Source organism: Coffea arabica, chromosome 2c (assembly GCF_036785885.1).
Source record: "Coffea arabica cultivar ET-39 chromosome 2c, Coffea Arabica ET-39 HiFi, whole genome shotgun sequence".
NCBI lineage: Eukaryota > Viridiplantae > Streptophyta > Magnoliopsida > Gentianales > Rubiaceae > Coffea > Coffea arabica.
Genome location: NC_092312.1, coordinates 71,706,573 through 71,727,876, shown reverse-complemented (window position 1 = coordinate 71,727,876; position 21,304 = coordinate 71,706,573). Strand labels below are relative to the sequence as shown.

General features: G+C 35.4%; 1 protein-coding gene and 1 long non-coding RNA gene across 18 annotated transcripts; one reads left to right on the top strand and one right to left on the bottom strand.

Moving 5' to 3' along the window:
- Positions 1–178: 178 nt before the first annotated feature.
- LOC113723719 (uncharacterized) lies at positions 179–3,937 on the top strand. Of its 16 annotated transcripts, none has more exons than XR_011839626.1 (7): positions 179–963; positions 1,379–1,616; positions 1,726–1,796; positions 1,954–2,464; positions 2,551–2,613; positions 3,139–3,179; positions 3,454–3,937. It is a non-coding gene; the product is annotated as an uncharacterized lncRNA (long non-coding RNA). The 16 variants fall into 16 exon arrangements; XR_011839624.1 differs by lacking the exon at positions 3,139–3,179 and having other exon boundaries at positions 182–963; positions 3,454–3,579; positions 3,760–3,937; XR_011839622.1 differs by lacking the exon at positions 3,139–3,179 and having other exon boundaries at positions 183–963; positions 3,454–3,579; positions 3,698–3,937.
- Positions 3,938–11,081: 7,144 nt separating this feature from the next.
- On the bottom strand, positions 11,082–20,866 carry LOC113727749 (topless-related protein 3). Of its 2 annotated transcripts, XM_027252073.2 has the most exons (25): positions 20,371–20,866; positions 19,495–19,674; positions 19,281–19,394; positions 18,227–18,385; positions 17,835–18,012; positions 17,392–17,521; positions 17,066–17,181; positions 16,807–16,942; positions 16,586–16,695; positions 16,042–16,111; positions 15,892–15,965; positions 15,718–15,813; positions 15,545–15,637; positions 15,078–15,205; positions 14,665–14,899; positions 14,323–14,490; positions 14,062–14,145; positions 13,439–13,591; positions 13,249–13,359; positions 12,956–13,135; positions 12,726–12,854; positions 12,543–12,638; positions 11,921–12,103; positions 11,665–11,840; positions 11,082–11,535 (listed from the first exon to the last, which is right to left on the bottom strand). In XM_027252073.2, the coding sequence occupies exons 1-25, from the start codon at positions 20,448–20,450 to the stop codon at positions 11,316–11,318; spliced, it is 3,399 nt and encodes a 1,132-aa protein (XP_027107874.2). In that variant the 5' UTR covers positions 20,451–20,866; the 3' UTR covers positions 11,082–11,315. The 2 variants fall into 2 exon arrangements, with proteins under 2 accessions (XP_027107874.2, XP_027107875.2); XM_027252074.2 differs by lacking the exon at positions 14,062–14,145.
- Positions 20,867–21,304: the final 438 nt, after the last annotated feature.

Sequence of the window (21,304 nt, the reverse complement as noted above, 5' to 3'; positions counted from 1 at the left end):
CATCATTGGTGGCCCTTCCCACTCCTTAACCATATAGTGCTAAGGGCGGACGCCCGGTGTCCACGTCGGACGTGGTCGTCCTCCGCGTGGCGGCTGGGGATTCATTTGATGGTGACGTGGAACGAATGCGTTGGTTAGCAACTGTTGTAGATGCACCGGATCATTCCTCCCGTCGTGTGCCTGCTTTCGTCTCTTCCTTTATTTTTTTGGCACTGTTTTCTTCTTTCTTCTCAGTGGGTGGTTGGCTGAGCTCGTCGGTCACCTCTCTGCCACTTCGTCAGTCTCTTCTGTACTGACTCCACCCAGTCGAAGCTTTTCCTCGTGCACTCTTCTTTGCACTCCAAGTTTCACCTCCTTCTGCACTCAATTTCCCCCTCCTCTCTGATGCTGTGTTTCCTCCGCATCCTCAACCTGCTCCTCCCCTCACCTTGCTGTTCACTTTATGCCCTTACACGTCTTCCACCTTTGAAGACCCGTCTTTCATTGGCCCTGTTTGCCTGCATCCGTTAGGTTGCCCCCGTCAGGCACCTCTCTGCTTGCTGGCTAAGCTCGTCTCTACCGGCTCCATCTTACTTCTCTCCTTCTTTCTCTTCCATCCTCGACCACAGATTTCCTTTTCTTTCAGCTCCAAAATTTATCTTCCGTGTCCCACATTTTACCAAATTTATTTTCCCTCTTCTCTTCTCCATTTTTTTTTTGCCATTACATCGCTTTGTCCACGGATCTCTTCCCCTCTTTCTCCCCAATCTACGCCTGCATCGCCTCAGCCTTTACTGTTCCTCTTTGTCCCTTACACGTCTTCTCCTGTTGCTGTCTCGTCCTGCCTGCTGGCAGATTAGGTTGCTGCAATGATGACCCATGTAGTTGCTTCTCCTTTCCTTTCCCCACGATTAGCCATTTGTTCTTCCGTTCCTGTTTTCCTCCTACTGCTTCTCCTCCCCCCTTCCCATTTCGCTGCGCCAGGTAACCTCTCCTCCTCTTTTGTTCATCTGCTTTTATCTTTTTTTCCATTCCCCTTCCCTGTCATCCTCTGTCTCGCCCTCTGATCGCCGGTTTGTCTTATGCATTTTTCTTTTCCGCACGATGTTTGTTCATTACACCCCCAACCAATTAAAGCCTCTCTTTTGAAGAAATTCCCCCTTTTCCCCCCTCCCTTTCTGATTTTGAGTTGGCTCCGTGTATTCTTCCCTCTCCACCTCCTTTTCCCCTGCTCCCCCCAAATTCCTCTTGTATGCTACTTTAGTGCTAACCCCTCGATTTTTTCCCCCAATTTGCTCTTTGCAGCTGATCCTCAATCTTTCGTACGGTTTTTTTTCCTTTTTTTTTTAAAAAAAAAATGGGTTGTAGTTGTCTTATTTACATATTTCTGATGTTGCAGGTGACAAATTGGAAAATACCTCTGGGGACCTGATGAGATCTTGCAAGCCTTTTGTTTCCCTTTCTTTCTAAAGTGCATTCTGTATGCTTAAAAGTTTTGATTCTTCTAATTCCTCCACTTTCTTATGTCCGACTTCTTTTGTACCTTTTTTTTGCTTTCTAAAGTAGCCGTGTTGTGGGTTTTTCTATTTTTTCCCAATACAGCAAGGGATCAATGATAAAGGAGGCATCTTTTTCAGGTTTGAGGTTATGTTTAATAGTTTTTATCAATGATTTTTTAAATCAATAGCCTATTGTTGTTTTTTTGCTTGAACTATTTTTATTTATCGGTAGCCTTCTTGATTTCAGGTTTAGAAGTGATTTTTGCAGTTTTTTTGGGACAAAAACAGCTTCGATCAGTTTTTAGGAAAATCGCCTCGGTGAGTTTCTTGCTACAGATTTATGTATTTTGGACTATTGTTATCTAAGCGTTTTTGTAGCGTTGTCTTTTTTATGAACTGACTTCAACTTTTTTCCCTTATTTTTTTGTAAATGCTATTGATATATGCTTTTGCCGTTGCGGTGAGTTCATTTTAGAATTCCTGCCTTTTTCTTTCTATTTTTAGTTTTTCTTTCTATTCTTGTGATTGCCTATTTTACATCCGTATGGTATGCTTTTCTTTGTAGAATTTTCTGGCCTTTTGATTCTTGCGAGGAGCCTTCTTTGAAGCTATCCTTTGTCATTTGTATAGTTGTACCTTTGTAAACCACCACTGCCGTCTATATTATTTGTCCTTCAATTTTTGTTTCTTTTTCTGAACCACACGATTTCTCTTTTAGCTGATGGTCTCGAGACCAGAAAAGGTTCCATCTTTCTCTCTCCTCTTTTCATTTCCTCCTCTCTTCTTTCCCTCTTTACTTTTCTTCCATAGGGACAAGCCAACAACAGTCCAACCGTCAAATGTCCACCTGTTTGAGTTCAATTTTTTTTCCAGATATCATGTCCATCTGTTTGATTTATATTACAGCAAGAGAAATGGGACAAAGAAAAACGTAAGCCATGAAAAAAAGAAGCAGAAAGGGAGAAAATGGTTCTTCATCAAAACATGTATGCTTTTGTTTTTACTTTTTTTTTTGTGAAATTTAAGCTGGTTCTGTGAGTCTTTTTTTCATTTAATTTTTGTCCCTGATCAGAGAAAGAAAATGAGCAGAAGAATAAGCAGATGAAGAGAAAAGTATAAATTCTCAGCCTAATCTGTAAGTTTATTTTTTATTTTAATTTAACCAGTTTTTGTAAGGTTTTATTTTAATTCAAAATATATTTTTATCTGATTTTTTGAAATGAAAATAAGGAGATGAAGCAGATGAAGGGAAACAACGGATATCTGGTTTGAATCAGTGCTATACATTTTTTCTTTACTTTTTTTGTAACTTGAGCAGTTTTTCTGAGATTTTTCCTTCTTTGCCTCTTTTTTAAAATCTGATTTTCTATTATTGAATCTCAAGCAAAAAAATAAAGAAGAAATCATAACATTTCATAGTCCTAAGTGATTTTTTGTTAATTTGTGTAAGTTCAATCAGTGTTTGTGGAATTGGTTATTAAAATGATTGAAAAATTAGATTTTGATGAACTCCTTGTAGATGGTAAGAGCTTGAAAGTAATTGATTAGAGAATGCTTAGGATCATATCGGATTGTTTCTGCTTTGAGTTTTCATTTTTTGCTGGTTTATTCATTGTGCAATTTATTTATTATACTGACAATAAGATTTGATTTTGATGAGATTGTTTGAGGATTCTAACAGCTTACAAGCAAACGATAAAGGTAGACAACAGAATCATTTATACTTTTTGGTTTGGGGTTTCATTTTAATATGTGGGAATTAGGTACTAAAGGAGCTATATTTTGGGATATGAATGTTAAATATCATTGGATTTGCTAAAATTAGCGCTTATTGTGTACATTTAAAGCTTAAAGTAATGCAATTACCTCGGATACTCATGATTTATCTAAAATAGAAAGATAAAAATATGCCACATACTCATTTATCCGAATCTGTTTACTGAAACTTATATGCAAAATCCCACTTTTTTGCCAGAAAAACTATCAAAAAATCTCAGGACAAGAAATGTACGGAGACTTTTGTGAGAAGGCTGGATGGGCTTTAAGTTTAACCGCCCTTGTGGAAGTGGGATCATCAATTGTAGCTGAGGCTTAATCTTTAGTGAGTTATTCTTTGTAGTTCACTGAACCTTCAAATGTTCTCTCCTTAATTATCTCAGTTGTTCATGTCTCCAGTGTAGTTGAATTGTAACATTAATTACAATTTATCTCTCATTTAGGGAGTGTGCATGCTTGTGTGCGGAAGGTCTGATGAGTTTTATGCATATTTTTTGTGTTGAAGGATCACTACTATGGCTTTGGTTTGGCCATTTGGGGAAAAATCTGGGACTTGTAGAAGAAAATCTTTTTTTTGATTGATTAGAGGAAAAAATGTATATCGTGCTCATTGTGCTTTCTGTGTAAATCTTCCCAACAATAGGAACATTCTTTCCAATAAATTTAAAACCAAGTTTGAATGATGTTACAGGCTTGACCATTGTGAGAGGAGTATAGGGTTCTCTGACATTATTTTATGCTATGTCTTTATAACAAAGGTAGCCAGCATTGAATTGGGGGTCGAGTTAATTGAGGCCTCTCTGCATGCTGGCCTGTCATTTCCTAATGATCTACATTTCGATATTGTTACTTCATATTAGAGATTAGTAATTGTAGAAAGCAAGCTTTGAGTTATGTGCGGCCTGCAATCTCTGTAATGCGATACTTTTCCTCCATCTACTGACAATCTATTGTTAAAGGAGATAGTGGGTATGTGTAAGTTTTCTCTAGAAGGCATTAGGTGTGATGTCAAAAGCCGTGAACCTACTTGAAATTGATCAAAACATGATTCAGGGATAATGACAACATATTTTCAAGCTCCTTTTCCCATCATTTATATTGTCATTGATCTTCATTCTCCATCTTCAGCACTTTTTTTTGGGTCAAGTTTTAATATACTCTACTTGAGTTACTTGGCCTGCTAAATATTGCAATAAGTGTTGTGCTACTCCATTTATCCACTTTTTAGTTATATCTATGTGTATTGAAAATTATTGGACTACTTCTCACATTCATTTCGCTTCTATAATTTGGGGGAAATATGTAACAAAGATTGTTCTTTTTGGGAAATGGAATTGTATGCTAAATGAAGTTCATTTAGTTGTCTTTCAACTACTGATTGATTTTAATCATGACTTTCTGATTTGCTGGACAATTTAAGACCACCAGTTTTGGGGCTAATTACTCAGAATATCGTTGAAAAAAAAAAAAAGTCAGACATTTATAGCTCTGACAAGAGTGTGCTGCAAGCCAAAAAGGCAAATTTATTTTTTTTAAAGCTCTGACACCGTTGTCAGCCCGGCAACAGAAACACGAATTTCTGAAAAAAATGAAACTGGAGCTCTCTGATGCTATTAGTCATTGATACTCTAGAATCATTCTGCTTATAGCCAATTAGAAGTACTTTTTCTTTTTGTTGTCAATTTGTTCAATTGGCACTGGTATGGGTTTAGTCTTACCAAGTAGATTTCCTCTTTATAGTGCATGTACATGCATTTCATTATTCGTTTGAATAAATTGTAAAAGAAACTTATTGCTATTAAATATCCTTTTCTAAGAACTGACAGCTTGATTTGTGGTTTTTATCAACAAAAAAGAAACTTGTTGCTATTAAATGTCTTTTTTAGGAAATAACAACTCGCTTTGTATATTTCTTCGAACTATATTTTTTCCCCTTTTCCTATCATTTTTTGTATATTTCTTTTTGTAATCGTATCACTACTTTTCTTGATTTATTTCTTGCATAGGAATTATACTCTTTAACTATTTTAAGAAATTTTTTTTGTCAAATCTTTCTTGAGACAATCTATTAAACAAAAAGATCATCTTTAGTAAGATTGTTAACAAACATTGTAGGTGGAGTTGGCTTTATTTGTTTTGCTTGATGTTAGATTTCATCATGATTGCTATATGGCTTTTCTGGCGATTCGAGTAAGTATTTTCCTTCTAAATTATTTCTAAAAAAAAAAAGTTGAATTGGATTTTATCAATACGCTTCAGCACTACAGGCAATTTTGACTGTGGGGCGGACCAAATTATAGTCAACGGATACAAGTATTTTGCCTGTGATTCTAAAAAGATTGTCATCTTCAAACTTAATGTGAATATATATATATAGGAGCTAGCTAATTTTTTCTTTCAAATTTGATGGATTAAGTGCCTAGATTTTGGAGCTTTGAAAGCGTATGGAGTTCTTAGTTCGATATCTTTGTTTTTTTCCTTTGTAATACTTTTAGTAGGTTGCTCATTATGTATCCTAACAGTCAATGCCTATAAAAATTCCATTTTCTCTTGGTTTTATGATGATTTCTTTTAATGTTTCAATACTTGTGCTTGATGATCTGACTCAATCAAAATAAAGTGTACAAACAAAACTATTAGCTTCTCCTTGATTACACGTGTTTTTTTTTTAAATTCTATTTTCATTCTATTCAAAAGCAAGGAGCATTCTAATGGTCTTAGTAGTCTATTCATTATATTGTCTTGCATTTCCTTAGCAGATTACTCATATTCACTACTTAAAAAAACTACAAAAATAGAATGGCAAAGTTTTTGGTGCACCTGTGTAACTTTCATACTTAATATCCAAATTTGTTCAGATGCTGTAATCAAACAAGTTACAATGATCTTCTAGGCGTTCATCAACTCAACTTCCACAACCTAAACATTCAACATGAAAACTAAACTTGTTTGATTTTCATATTTTGAACGCCTGTATAATTACAACCTCTTTCCAGTATTACTAATTTTCCCTAATATTCCTGTATAATATAGTTCAATTTTATGGCATTAATTTTCATTCTCGCCAACATTACTAGCTAAACATTAACTGGGCATATATACCACTGCGCACAGCGCGGTGATACCACCTAGTCTATTATTAAGATTCACTCCAATCATAAGAGTCTTCTGATTCACAGATCCTTTAGTATGGTTAAGGATCAATCTTCTATTATGCCTAGTGTCTAAGGAATTCACGTATCTATGATTCAGAATCTTAGCCCAAGGTTGATCTTTCTCTTGCATAATTCTCCAGCACAACCCAGCCATTAGGGGTGTGCATCGAATTCGAATTCGGTAATTCGGAATTATTCGGAATTTTGGTATAGGAATTACCGACCGATTTCGATTTCGAATTCACTAATTCCGATTTCGATTTGAATTCGGAATTCGATAAATTCGGAATTCGGTGAATTCGAAAACCTTTTTTCCTTTTTTTCTTTTTTATTAGATGTATTGTTATATAATATAAATTTTATATTACACATATTATAAAAATATTACTATATATATAAATATATATTAATATACATATTATAAAACGAAATTGAAATAAAAATATTATTATATATATAAATAAATAAATATTAATATATATATATATTATAAAACGAAATTGAAATCGAAAATTCCGATTTCAAAAACTCCATTACCGAATTCGAACCAAATTCGCATAATTCAAAATCGAAAATTCCGATTTCAGTATCAAATTCTGAATTACCAATTTCGAAAATTTTGAATTTAATTCGAATTCGGTCAGTAAATCAGAATTTTTTTATTTTGCACACCCAGCCATTGCTGCATCATTCACATTAGCTGTCTTTCTAATACCAAGACCACCAAGAACTTTGGGAGTTTTAATGGTCTCCCAATTTACCAAATGGACCTTCTTATTCTCTAAAGATGACCTCCAAAGAAAATCTCTTAAAGTGTATCAATACTTTCACAAATGGTTTAGGCAATGTTGTTAAACTCGGATCAGATAGCAACTCAGCTAAACTACTAAGTCAAAGGTCAACTGGTCGGATCGGTCGTACTGTTCTCAAAAATCTGCTGACGTCAGCATGATGTTATAATTATTTTATATTTTTATAAGTTCCAAAAATATTGAAACTAAGTTGTTGATTATATTTGGCCAATCATGAAAAATGTTCTAAAAATATTAGACTTGCAATCAAATATACACCTAATAATTATATATAAAAATATAAATTCATGATTAAAATATGCCCATTCTCCAAAATTACTTGAAAAACTAAATTAAAACAAATTAATGCAAGTTTGAATCACTGATGCTAAATTAATGAGATCATAGGGATGAAAACATCTTGATTTAAAAATCATTTAGAAAAGTGAGTTGATAATTACACTAAATGGATGACTTTTCTTATTCCTATTAATAAATGAAAGTGTTACAATTTAGATAACTCAAATTATGTTTAAAGAAAAGTAGAAAGAAAAGTTTGAGAACTGGGTCAATCAGTCGAATCGAGTCACCGATTTAGTCGATTTTTGATGATTTTGATAGATTTTTGACCAAAGTAGTTATATAGTACAAACTAATTTAGAAAGAAGGTCAGTTTACGATCGGATCGACCGAACCGATGGATCCGGTCTGGGTCTAACAACACTGGTTTTAGGGAGAGGTATGTTTTAGGCATAAAAGTAGGCAATAGCAAATGAGTTTTGCTGAATGGTTGCCTTTCTTCCTGCAAAAGACAACAAATTTGCTTTCCATCCAGCAAGTGTGCTTCTGATTTAGTCAAGAATAAAATGGTATTTATGCCTGGCTACCTTTTGCTGACAGACAAAGATTCTCAAGCACAAACCAAGATCTAAGGTACTGATAATACCCAAAAGGTTCTTGTTATCCTGATCAGGCTATGGAATATTTTTTGAGAAGAAAATTTTTTATTTCTGAAGATTAACTGTAAGCCTTGACCTGAGGCAAAGATTGTCTAGAACTTCCTTAACAGCAGAGATTAAAACTTGTTTACAACTTGAGAACAAAATGATGTCATCCGCAAATATACAATGGAATATTAATGGGCCACCCCTCCCTATTTTTAAAAGGTTCCAGACTTTACTGTTTACAAATTGTTCAGTACTGAGGACAAGATACTCCATATAAATTTAAAAAATATTGGAAGAGATAGGATCTCCCTGACGGATCCCTCTAATCGGGTTAATCCACTTGGTAGGTGCACCATTAATTAGAATGGCAAGTTTGGTTGAGGAGATGCATTTCAAAATTATAGAAGTCGGTGGAGGAGGGAAATCAAAATGGCTTAACGCCTTTCTTATAAAACTCCATTCCAACTTAGTGTACGCTTTCTCCAGATCCAACTTAACGGCACAAAAGCCACATCTCCCCGGCTTTTGGTTAAAACAAACGTCATCAGCCCCCCCTCCTACCAAGAGAAACTTGTTTTGAGTTAGCAAAACAATGGACTCCATGATAGGTCTCATCCTCTTAACTAGAACCCTGGACAAAATTTTATAGTATATTACAGAAACTAAAATTTGAACTAGTTTTTTTTTTAATAGAGCTCAACTCGATTCAAGCATTAAAATAAAGCATCAAGCACAGATTACTATTATAACCTTAGATACTAGTTGTATATGTGAAAGGGATAATTGCAGAAACCTCCCCTGACTTTTATAGTAATAGCATTGACCTTCCCTATCAATTTTGAAATAGCACTGACCTCCCCTATCAAAAGTTGGATGCAATTTAATAGGCAAAAGTGGGTCAATTTACTAAAGTACCCCTTACATGATTTAATTTTACCAAATGAATGTGATGAGTACTTTCATCAAACCCAACAAAACATTTGTTAATAAAAATTACACTAAATTAACTATTTCTGCATAGTTTAACTAATTAACTAAATAACTAATAATCTAATTAATTAATAACTAATTATCTAATTAACTATTAACTAATTATCTAATTGTTAATAGTTATTAACTAATCAAACTATTTCTGCATAATTAAACTAATTAACTAATGTCTGTTTATCTAATTAACTAATCTCTATTTATCTAATTAACTAATTAACTAACGCTATTGTCTGTCCGAAACTAATAAACTGTTTGCATGTTAAACTAATTAACTAATTAGCTGCTTAACTAATTAACTACCTAATTATCTAATTAATTAATTAACTAATTAACTAATTTTTGTTTATTTAATTAACTAATTATCTATTTAACTAAAGTTGTTGTCTATCCGAAACTAACAAACTATTTGCATGTTAAACTAATTAACTAATTAACTGCTTAACTAATTAACTAAAGCTGTTGTTTATCCTAAACTAACAAACTATTTGCATGTTAAACTAATTAACTACTTAACTAATTAACTAACTAATTATCCAATTAATTAATTAACTAATTTTTGTTTATCTAATTAACTAATTAACTAAAGTTGTTGTCTATCCGAAACTAACAAACTATTTGCATGTTAAACTAATTAACTAATTAACTGCTTAACTAATTAACTAATTAACTAAAGCTGTTGTCTGTCCGAAACTAACGAACTATTTGCATGTTAAACTAATTAACTAACTAATTATCTAATTAATTAATTAACTAATTTCTGTTTATCTAATTAACTAATTAACTAAAGCTGTTGTCTATCCGAAACTAACAAATTATTTGCATTTTAAACTAATTAACTAATTAACTGCTTAACTAATTAACTAACTAATTATCTAATTAATTAATTAATTAATTTCTATTTATCTAATTAACTAATTAACTAAAGCTATTGTCTATCCGAAACTAACAAACTATTTGCATGTTAAACTAATTAACTAATTAACTGCTTAACTAATTAACTAACTAATTAACAAACTATTTGCATGTTAAACTATATGCAGTACGCATTACCTATTTAAAGTATCGACTCTTTATAGGTATTTTACTTTCAAACATTTAATTTATGATGAAAATATCAATGTTTGTAAGTAAAATTCAAAAAGTGTTACAAAAAATATCAATATTCTTACTTTCAAACATTTAATTTATGGCCCTATACCCCTCCCTTTTTGTAAGAATATTACTGTAATAGAAATTAGTTAATTAGTTAATTAATTAATTAGATAATTAGTTAATTAGTTAATAATTAATCAGATAATTAGTTAATAGTTAATTAGTTTAACTATTAACTAATTAGATAATTAGTTAAGCAATTGTCAAGCAAATAATAATTGTCAAGCAAGAAGAGGGCAAAATTGAAAGAAATTTCTTATCTCACTTCTACAAAAGCTGTCAGGGAGGTTTTTGCAACGAATTGTTACTGTTCGGGGGAGGTGAATGCAATTTCTAAACCTAGAGGGGAGGTCAGTGCAAATGTCAGAAATCTCAGGGGAGATTTCTGCAATTATCCCTATGTGAAATTACTTCTGATTTGCCAAGTCAGATTAAGCAACAACTTCTCTTTATTAAATTAATATGCATCAGACGCGCTTAACTTTTGATTGGTACCGTGCAATAGCTCATGGTACAACTAGTAGTTCAGTTTTGTTTCACACCACTAGACGTACCCAAAATTTTGCCTCATCCATACAAGATTACGAGTAACTCTCATTTTCCTTCACTGCTCGTGCCATGCATTCACAAATTTGTATCTTCGACTGCTACGAGGGAGGAGTCAACATTTGAAGTGACTTTGTTTTCTCATTAATCGCAACAGAGATTCGTACATTGAATAGGTTAGGAGTTTCAGTGTGTGATGCCGGGTCAAACTCCAAGTTTGGAATCCGGCCATCATCATCAGTCAAATCAGGCAATGAAAAGCACTGAAATTTCAACCACCAATATGATTTATACAATTTCTAGCATCAATAGGAGGCATTAAACAAAATACACATAAATCAACAAATAGCATGCAATTACAAATCTCTCTAATTTAATCTCCAATCTAAACCTTTGACAAGGGACAAAATGCAAAATCCTAAAAAATCTACACCTGATAGGATTACAGAATCAGAAGACTGAAAAAAATACAATTGACTTTTATCTCTGGACTGAATCAGGCCCTCCATGGTTGCTGGTGGTGGATGACGATGCCGCCCTACCATTTAATATCCCGTTGTCCACTGGAGGAGTTACTCCCCACTTTCCTTCTGATTCCTGGGGCTCTATCACTTTGACAGACCCATCTGTCAACCCAATTGCAAATTGGTTCGGGTCTTGAGGATGTGCCGCAATGACAAGTGGATACACAGCTTGACTTCTGTCAGAGACCAAAGAAAGTACTATCAACCAAACATACACCCCAAAAAAAAAAGGTTTTTTTTTTTTTTTTTTTTTGCCGCTTAATAAACCATCAGGAAACATTGGGATGCAAACATCCTGTTCTTACCCATTTAATACTGCCTGGGATAAATACGCCGATGGAGCAACCCGACATCTTAGCCTTAGGGTATCAGCATCAAAGACCCCAATATTCCCATCACAAAACGAAGCATAAACTAGTTGACTGTTGCAGGAGTATGCAGCATATGAGATGGGAGCAGAAAGAACATCTTGGGGAACCCACTGCAGAAAACATTATCCATGCAAAACTTTTAGTCATCTAACAAGCAACCTTGACCCCAAAGATTTACAACACGTCATACCTGACGAATGCGATCAATCTTAGCAGCATCATACAATGCTAGCTGTGTCTCATGTGATACCAGCAAGCGGATTTGATCAGAATGGAACTGAACTCGAGTGTCACCTGTAGGTGCTTTCCCAGCAGGGAGTTGGATGGGGACTGATTTCCGCTTGTCCCATGTATCAATACTCCAAACACAAAGCTGCAGGTTTGTATACGACAGTTTAAAGATCAACAGCCATCTTGGCACACCATAACAGGAAGACAAGTTCCAGTGAGTACAGAGGAACAGAAAAATGAAAACAACTGACAGGGCTAGCATGCTTTTAGGATTACCAATAATAATTAGTTAAAATAACCAACAATGGATCATGGGGATCAAATTTCATCTCTAAGAAAGACGATGAAAAACACATTTTAATATATGACCCACAGCAGAAGAAACAAAGCAACCTTAGACATCTTGTAAATGAAAAGGTCCCTTTAACAAACACAATTTTCCCTTTTTTTTTTTTGAAAAAAAAACCTTTTGTTTTCTATTCAATATCTAGAAACCCACCCACCCCCCCAAAAAAAATGGAGGAGAAGAAGAAAATCTCTTCACTTGCTCTTAGCCATAAAAAACAGGAATTGCTTTTTACCTGAGCATCAGCACCAGAAGAAACTAATATATTCAGGGTGGTGGAAAATGCTAAACCAGTTATGCGCTTCTGGTGACTTTTCAGCTTTGATTTCACCTATACAGTGTCATTTGATTGACATCATTGCCGATTATACAAGTGTCAATAGTGATCTGAGATCATATAAAGTGATGGAATCAATACCTCATCTACCCTAACATTGTAGATGTGGATGGTGGAATCCTCCATACCAATGGCTATAATGTTATTATCTTGAGGATGGAATGCCAAGAAAGTTGAAGCCGGTGGTGGCGCCATAAATGTCGTCATCACCTTCAGAGGAAGCCACATTGAAGACAATTACATTATAACTGCTAATGTATCTTTGAAAATTTTGATCAGACAAATCGTGAACATACTATATGAAGACATACCTTAAAAGTCATCATATTGAACAATGAAACCTTTCCACCAGCAGCTGACATTACATAAGAATCATTCTTTGAGAGAGCTATGCACGGAACTGCTTCCTCAAGGTTGACACCTGAGACATCATTAGTCATAAGAAGACCACTGTTTGGTTGCCAATGTTGTGGAACAAGATTGGCAGTGGCCTTTAGACCCACATTTACTTCAGAAACTTGTTCATAATATATTTGTTAGGAAAAAAATGGAGGAAGGAAGAAGAGATAAACTCCACAACAATATAGGGAATCATTCCCATTACCTTTCCAGAAGGATTTTGCTCATTTCGCACCCACTTCCACAGCTTCTGAACACCATTTGATCCCAGTGCCAAAAGGCCAACACCAGAGTTTGTATAAAGAAGCCGAGCAACCTATATATGAATGTCAATAAAAGCACATTCTTCACAAGCAACACATGCAACGTAAATGACAGTTAATTAGTCCACCCACCTTGTTACCAGCATCTGTGCTCTCTGGCATCGTAACCATTCGGCAGTGAACAGGATCTACAATTTCAGCCAACTGCCAGGGTTTCATTTTATCATTAACATCATCTAGCGTTCTTGGTTTCTCCATGCTTCTAGACATTGAGTCAACTCCATTCTGCAGATTTAAAAATAAATAAATAAATAAATAAACAAAATAACCAAACAGACAAAAGAAACACTTCCCTAAAAAAAAATTCAAAATATTGAGATTGAAGCACCGCATCTGGGCCCACTATATTGACCATACTCCAGTAAGCAGTGTTACATGAGAACACAGTAAACAACACCAAAGCATTTAACTCCTACACCATATAGTACGACTCAGACAAGTGAAAATTCTTCATAGAAAATCAACAACAACACATGATTGCAACATCAATCGTACCTCCTGCCAGGGAATAATTCAGTAAGCTAGTCAACAAATTACCTAAAGTCAATCCTACAACTAACGTTGGTAACATTAATCTACACTCGGGAAAGAAAATGGCAAGTTAGCCAACACGTACCCAAAGTTACTCCTACAACTAACATTGTTACCACCAATTCTGGAACACATTTTTTAAAAGAAGAAAAAATTCAACGTACAAGTATTGGAGATGGCCTAACAGGAGAGCTTCTTTCAACTTTGCAATTAACAGGAGGAACATTTGCTACAGAAGAGCCAGAAGCCTGCTCAGCAGACACAGATCTCAGTTGATTATACATGGTGAATAAAAGAACAGAAGGATTTGAGTTCATTATACAAGGTAAATAAAAATATGATCAGGACAACTACTTACGGCCTTCAGTTTTTTTTTTTGGGGGGAGGGGGGTGGTTTGGGCTTAAAGTGGCGAGAGAGAGAGAACCTTAATTGCAGCTGCTTCCATAGGTGACCGCAGTGCTTCAAAACCAGGGTTTTCAGCAGCTCTTAAGGACCTCATACCTGCAGCATTTGCAAGTATCTTGATTCCATTGTCTGCAGTAGTAACAGCAAGGAGATTCCCTTCTTTGTTGAATCTCAATCGAGGAAGACTCTGTAGCAACAGAAGTAAAAAGTTGGTCAACTTGACTCTTGGTTTGTTTATACACTGACATTTTCTTCTTTTTTTTTCGGCTTCATTTTTTCCTCTTCCTTTGATCTCTCTCTTTCAAGTTTGATTCTGTTACAAAGCTAACAACCGGGAAATATAAATTACTGTAACACTAACCGAAAGACCACCCTCTGCATCTGTAAAGGTAAGAATGTTATTGTTGTCCATATCCCAAAACTTGATCTGGCTATCTTCACCCACAGCCAAAAAGTGATTTTGTGTTGTATCAAACTGTACAACCCCATTTGACTTCTTTCTGAACCCAGTGTACGTCCTTTTTATGGCCCCTTCACTTTCATTCCATTCAACAAGAAAAGAATCTCCTTCTTTACCAGTTCCACAAGAGAACAATCTAAACGGAAATGAATCAGAAACACCATTAGCCAAATATACTTGTATTAAGTAGAGAGAAAGCGAGGTCTTTACTGTAGCCAAACCTCAATGGCAACAAGAGATTTTACAAACTGTTGATATTGGGGAAATCGAAAAGCACGTGGATCCTCAGAACAAAGATATATCGCTAATCTTACCTGCTTCCATCAGCACTGTAAAGCATTGTGGTACACCAATGCCCAGGAGCATCATAGTCAACTCTGGATCCCATATTGTCATACAACCAAGCCTTAATTTTCCCATCGATAGCAGTTGAGAAGATAAACTGAAAAAAAAAAAAAGAAAAAAAAACACAGGTGATTCTCTCAATAAACAGTTGGTGTCAGGCAGGTTAACAATAATATGATTCACCTCACAATCACGGTCAAAGTAGCTAATCACTTAAAGAACAGTTAAACACAGGTGAGAACTTCAAATTTGTTTTGCCATCAAATATACAATTCCCAATTTTCCACGTAGATGCTAGAGTGGACTGAAAAAACGATATAATGCCTGAATACAATATCAACATATTCCAACATCTTTTGCAACAGAGTGTCTTGTGACACACTATAAATTATTGATTCTCTTGATAAACAGTTGGTTCTGCTTTTCTTTGTCATACCTGAATATTCTCCTTTTGATGAGGACATATAGAGAATACAGGGGCTTCATGCCCTTCAAAATTGAATAACTTCCGTCCTGTTAAGTCCCAAACCTGTTTCAGAGTTTTCCTTTAGCTACCTAATAGATAATAAATTCAACTAAATTAATTCGTTGTTTCTTTTTTAAAACTACCTTGATCAGCTTGTCATCTCCACAGGTTACAACACACAACTGTTTGTTTGGATGGGCAAAGGCCAAATCATTTACTCCTCCAGTATGGGCATCAATCTGCAAGCACAAGAATATGCAAATAAAAAAAAAGATTGCAAAATTTACCTTGTCACAGTCCAGCAAATTGTAACATACCTCCAGATGCTGGCGCAGATCATTTGGTCCAGCATAGGCATACAAATGGACTAAATGCTTACTGAATGCAGCTCCTGCAGCATGAAATAAGCAATAATTATAACTGTTCACATGCACCTTCCAGACCAGTTTATTTGTGAAGCCACATACCAATAAAAGTGCCATCTGGACTCCATGTAACCCGGCTTACAGAAAAAGGTCCCTCTTTTGCAACAGAAGCCTGTTCCAGACTCTTTTAAGGTGAGAACCAATAAGGACACTTTACAATTTTGGATAATAGTGCGGAAACATATTAATACTAGTCAATAGAGGACTCATAATTACACAATGGATCATAGAACCCTTTACCACTACAGCTGCCACGTGGGTGAAAAACCAACAAATACAAAACAGAGCTTTTTATCCTCCTAAGTGCTATCATTGTTTAGTTTCAATTTTCAAAATTACAACTCAATCCATCTTTGTCAATTTCTGCTTTCAAATCATGCTACAAGAAAATGTTAATGATACGAGTATTACGCATACATAAAGCAAAATATGCATATACATATCTAACATACTGCAATAAACGTCCCATAAATGTATATACACACGTACATAAGTGCCACTCACACAAATCACAACTTCTACATGCTTAACTACATATGGATGAATACAACTACATGAATATTAAAAGCCACAGATGAGATATGACCTGAAACGGCAATGTACAAGCTTGAATCTCCCAAATCTTAAATGGCTTTGTAACCAGCTTTTCTCGCATCCCAACCTCCCAAAGTGTAATGTCACCATTATTAGAGCCCACTATTGAGAAAGGCCATTCAGATCACAGGCCACAAATGTAAGTATGCTACGAAATTTTAGGTCCATAGAGCATAAAGATAGCACTAAAAAGCTTCTATAAACCATCATTACCGAGAAGCAATGTATGGTGAGAAGGATGAAAATCCATGGTTGTGACGGTAGATCCTTGATGCATGGTAAAAGCTACATTTCTTGGTAGGTCATCCAGGGACCAAGATGGCTGTTGACGAACTGTAGGATAGGTGACCTGAAAACAAGAATATACTCTTAACTAGAAGACATTTAATACAACAAATTATCAGCTAGACAACCGAAGATGGTAAAAATAAAAATGAAAATGAAAAACGAAAAAAAAAATCCTCTGCATCACCTCCTCAACTGACTGTGCTGGACGTAAACGTTTCATTAGCTGCTCATGCTCAGCATTCTGGTAATCAACCATTCCCAATGTTGCCGGAGGAGTAATTGGACGCTTCAAGATTGACACTGTTCAAAGGCGAAGCCAATTCAACATGACCAAAGCATTTTAGCAAAAGACTCAGATTTCTCGTCAGGTCTAGTACAAGAAAAAATCAAGAATTTCCATGAGTTTTTTCATTGGGCTCATATTCAAAGACAGGTTCCTGGTGTAACAGTTGCCATTGAAGGTTGAAAAAGAGCTAGACAGACAACATCAGAAATAGTTTAACTGCTCACCTTGATTTGGTGGAACTGGTAAGGATGATGCAGTCACAACAGCTGCCTGAACAGACGAAGATGCAGCAGCATTTGCCATCCAACCTGCTAAAGCATTTGCGTTGGCAGCTGCAGCAGTTGGTGGAAAGGGCTACAAGAGGCAGAATGAAAGCAAAATATATATTAATAAGCATCCTCATATGGAAGCAAGGTTCAAGTTGACGTCAGGATATATGCCTTTTTATCCACAAGGAATATGGATTTCATCCTCGTATGAAAACTAGGTTGACCTGAACATCCAGGATTTGAGCTTTTCTCGTTAAGAAAAAAGGCTTTTTAGAAGCTTTTTATATTTTTACGTCCCCTTTTTTTCAAGGAACTATCTTTTGTTATGGAGGAGAAGGTGGATACGGGCCACCATGCTGAACAAAAGGATAAATCAGAATTAGCATGAGAACATTTACCCCATGCGTTCCAAGTGACGTATAAGCAGCAGGTTTTGCCACTGCAGCAGCAGGAGGCATATTCACTGGAGTTGGACCAAGAGCCCCATTTGGAGGTGTGCAGGTATGGTCTGTGAACAAGGTCTTAATATCTGGGTTTGGCCTCGGATTCTTGCAGAGCTGGTGCTGCCAGTTTAAACTGCAATGGCCACGTCATCAAAACACATCTCTCACTAAACGTATGAACAGCACGAGTATCTTTAAATTTTTTAGCATTGTCAGCAGCCATTTTCGCCATCACTCTCTCAATGGAGTTCATGGCAAAAGCAGCAATCATTCATGATTTAGAACACAGTTAATTCATATGATGATAAAAAATGGCCACTAAAGCCGGTAGTTCAAGGCCATCAAACCTTTGATTTATTAAGGTCCGCAATCTAGATGCTTTTAAGGTTGGAAAAACAAGCTTTTCTCGAAAAAGTGGATTAGCTTCAATTAACTTTTTCAGCTCTATCAACATTATACTTCGGGCGGTCTTGGTGTCACCATACTTGGATAGCTGTTCATTTTCCCTGCAATCAACAAAAACAATTAGAACAAACATATTTTGATCAGCTACAAAGTAAGTAACAAGCATACTGCATTTAGAAAGAAAGTCATGAACTATAAGAAAAGCAGGCACCAAAATTTCAAATTTACAAAAATATAAGTGATATCTAACAAAAGAAGATATTGCTTCCACAGAAAAACTCCAGAATTTTCAATTCAAAATAAGTAACTTAACCTAGGTAGTGCATACAGATTAACAAACAAACAAAAAGCAACAGGAGAAACCATGCCTGCTAAACTGCATGCAAAATAATGCACCATTAACTGTGCAGCAACCAACCATCATTTTCCAGTTTTAAAGTTCATTAAAGACCGATCTATCTTTAATAAAGTTGAAACATACATATTACATGATACAGCTATAGCTGTAACTAATTAAACAAATCTATAAAATCTTCAGCAAAACATAAAGACCCATCCTTTGCATGTTCACCCTTCTAGTCATTATTTGCTGTTGAGAACTAAGAAATGTTTTCCAGCTGTGCATCAGTACCCGTTTTAGTTAAACACTTTTTATTTCTTGAACTAAAATAAATTATAGAAATAACTCTTAACAACTTGGCCTCCAAAATATTCAAGGCACAACATTCTCCTCAGTGACTGAGCCTTTAGGTCCTTCGTCAAACAAGCAAGACACACATGCACACACAACCTGTCCATGTGGGCCACATGATGTAGACAATAAGATCAAGCTATTGTAAGCATTTAGAACTGTCTTCAATCTTTAAAAAAAAAATAGAGATAAAAAACTTAATGCCAATTCAAAGATTTCCTGCCAGTATCTATCAAAAACAGTAGAGGGACCATGTCTTTTCAGCAGCAATAAATATCCTATAACACGGAAGAAAAGCACACTACCTGAAATTATTGAGAGTTAACAGCTGAGTAATCTCTTTGTACAAATCCTCATTGAATGTTGAGAAGACTTTCAAATCATTAACCAGTATCTCAACTGCCTTTGCCTTGTCTTGCCTGCAAAAGAAGTCAATATTACCAAAAGAACAATAAAGATCAAATTCAATCCAGGAAAAAACCTAGCCAAGGTAAAAATGTAGTATGAATCTCGACATACCGATCAAGGGCTTCAAGATACTTCTGCTTCCTTATTTCGAAAAATATCTTCATGGAGTATCTATTATCATCGACCTTGGTGAATCCAGACAAGTACTTTTCAACTTCTTCCCATTCACCAGCATGTACTTTTTCCTCAAAATACTTCATGTTAAAGAAAAACCCTGATTCTTGCTCAAGCCTACAAAACCATTATGTACATTATTCATCATTGGCTAAGCATTCATTTTTTATTCAAACCAATAAGTATATTATTCATCAGTCGTAAACCATTCACTTCTGTACTTAAAATTCTTTTCACATAACACAACTCAAATTTAATTACTTCTCCAAGTTTCTTTTTTTTTTATTTTTAATTCTCATGGACAAAACCAACCAACATTCTCTCCAGTAACAAAAACCCTACAAAAAGTTCATAACTTGACTAAATATCCAAACTGTTTACCACTTTCCCAAAATGCCAAAAAAGACAAAAGAAGCTTTCAGTACAACATTTCCATTTCTTTATCCGCATCAAAATTCACATGCATAAACCCAATTACTAAAATCAAAAAAAATCCAAAAAACATTCATTTCACATCCATGCAGAGCAGTAATTTTTAAAAATTGTTTACAGCTGAACTAAAACCTCAAACCCCAAGTCAAAAAATAATTATTAAAATTAGCAATCTTTTCATCATTTCCGAATTTCCAAAATTAACAATAACTAATCGCTCAAAATTTATCCAATCTCAACTAAACAGTCTCAAAATTAAGTTAACATCAAAACAGAAATGTAAATGAAAAAATTAAAAATTTAACAAATATAAGCAACAAAACAATATAAAAATTAAAAATTAAAAGAAAGGGAACGGAAAAAAGAAGCAAAAGAGTTTACTTGTGAACAGATTCCTTAAACTTTTCCTCTTCTAGAAATTGAAGTATGAGGAAAACCAATTCTCTACTCAACGACGACATTTTTGCTTCACCCCAAAAACCCCTCAAACCTCCACCACCGATTCACCAAATCCAAATCCCCAACCACTCGCAATCAGATCGAAGCCCTAGAAAAGCCCGAGCTCCAGCCCAAACCCGAACAAGCCGACCCGACGCACCACCGACGTCGATTCTCTAGGGTTCCCGAAAAAAAAAATCGCCACCACAAAAGCAGCTGCCGCTCGAACAAGTATCCAGCCTCTCACACAACAGAGAGAAGAGGCTAAAGGCAGAAAGTAGTGAGAGAAAGTTAGAGAGAGGAAGAGAAAGAGAAAGGAGAGCTAAGAAGAGAGGTTTTTGGGTTGGCTAGAGAGAGAAAGTCGAGAGATTTATAGAAAGGAAGGAAGAAAAAAAAGGGAGGTGAGGTGATGGTGGTGGGGGACGGACTTGGTCTCGCTATCTTCGATGCGTTTGGCAGGAGTCTATCTTTTTCCACTGACCTATCTCTGATAAGAACAATTACTTATCAAGATGATCCGCATAGCTTATCAATAAGCTGAATCACTTATCATTTCGGGGTATGCACTTATCGTTGCGTGAAGTAGGGGAAAAAGGTGGAGCGGATTTGAAAGTGGGGATTCAAATGGAGTTGAATATTCAGGTTGAGTTACGTCCAAGTCGTCAGGGTTTAGTGGTGGTGGTGGTACTACTATGGCAGTCGTAGTTAAGTAATTGTTCTTTTGCCCCTTTTTTCTTCCCGAGTTTTCGGTTGAGGAGATATTGATGAGATGTGGCGGGGAACTGTCGCTTTCGGGGAGCATTTAATTCACGGGGCTAATTTCTCGTTATATTCGCGTGATGTTATCTCGGATTGGTTTTCTTTCTTTCTTTTGTGT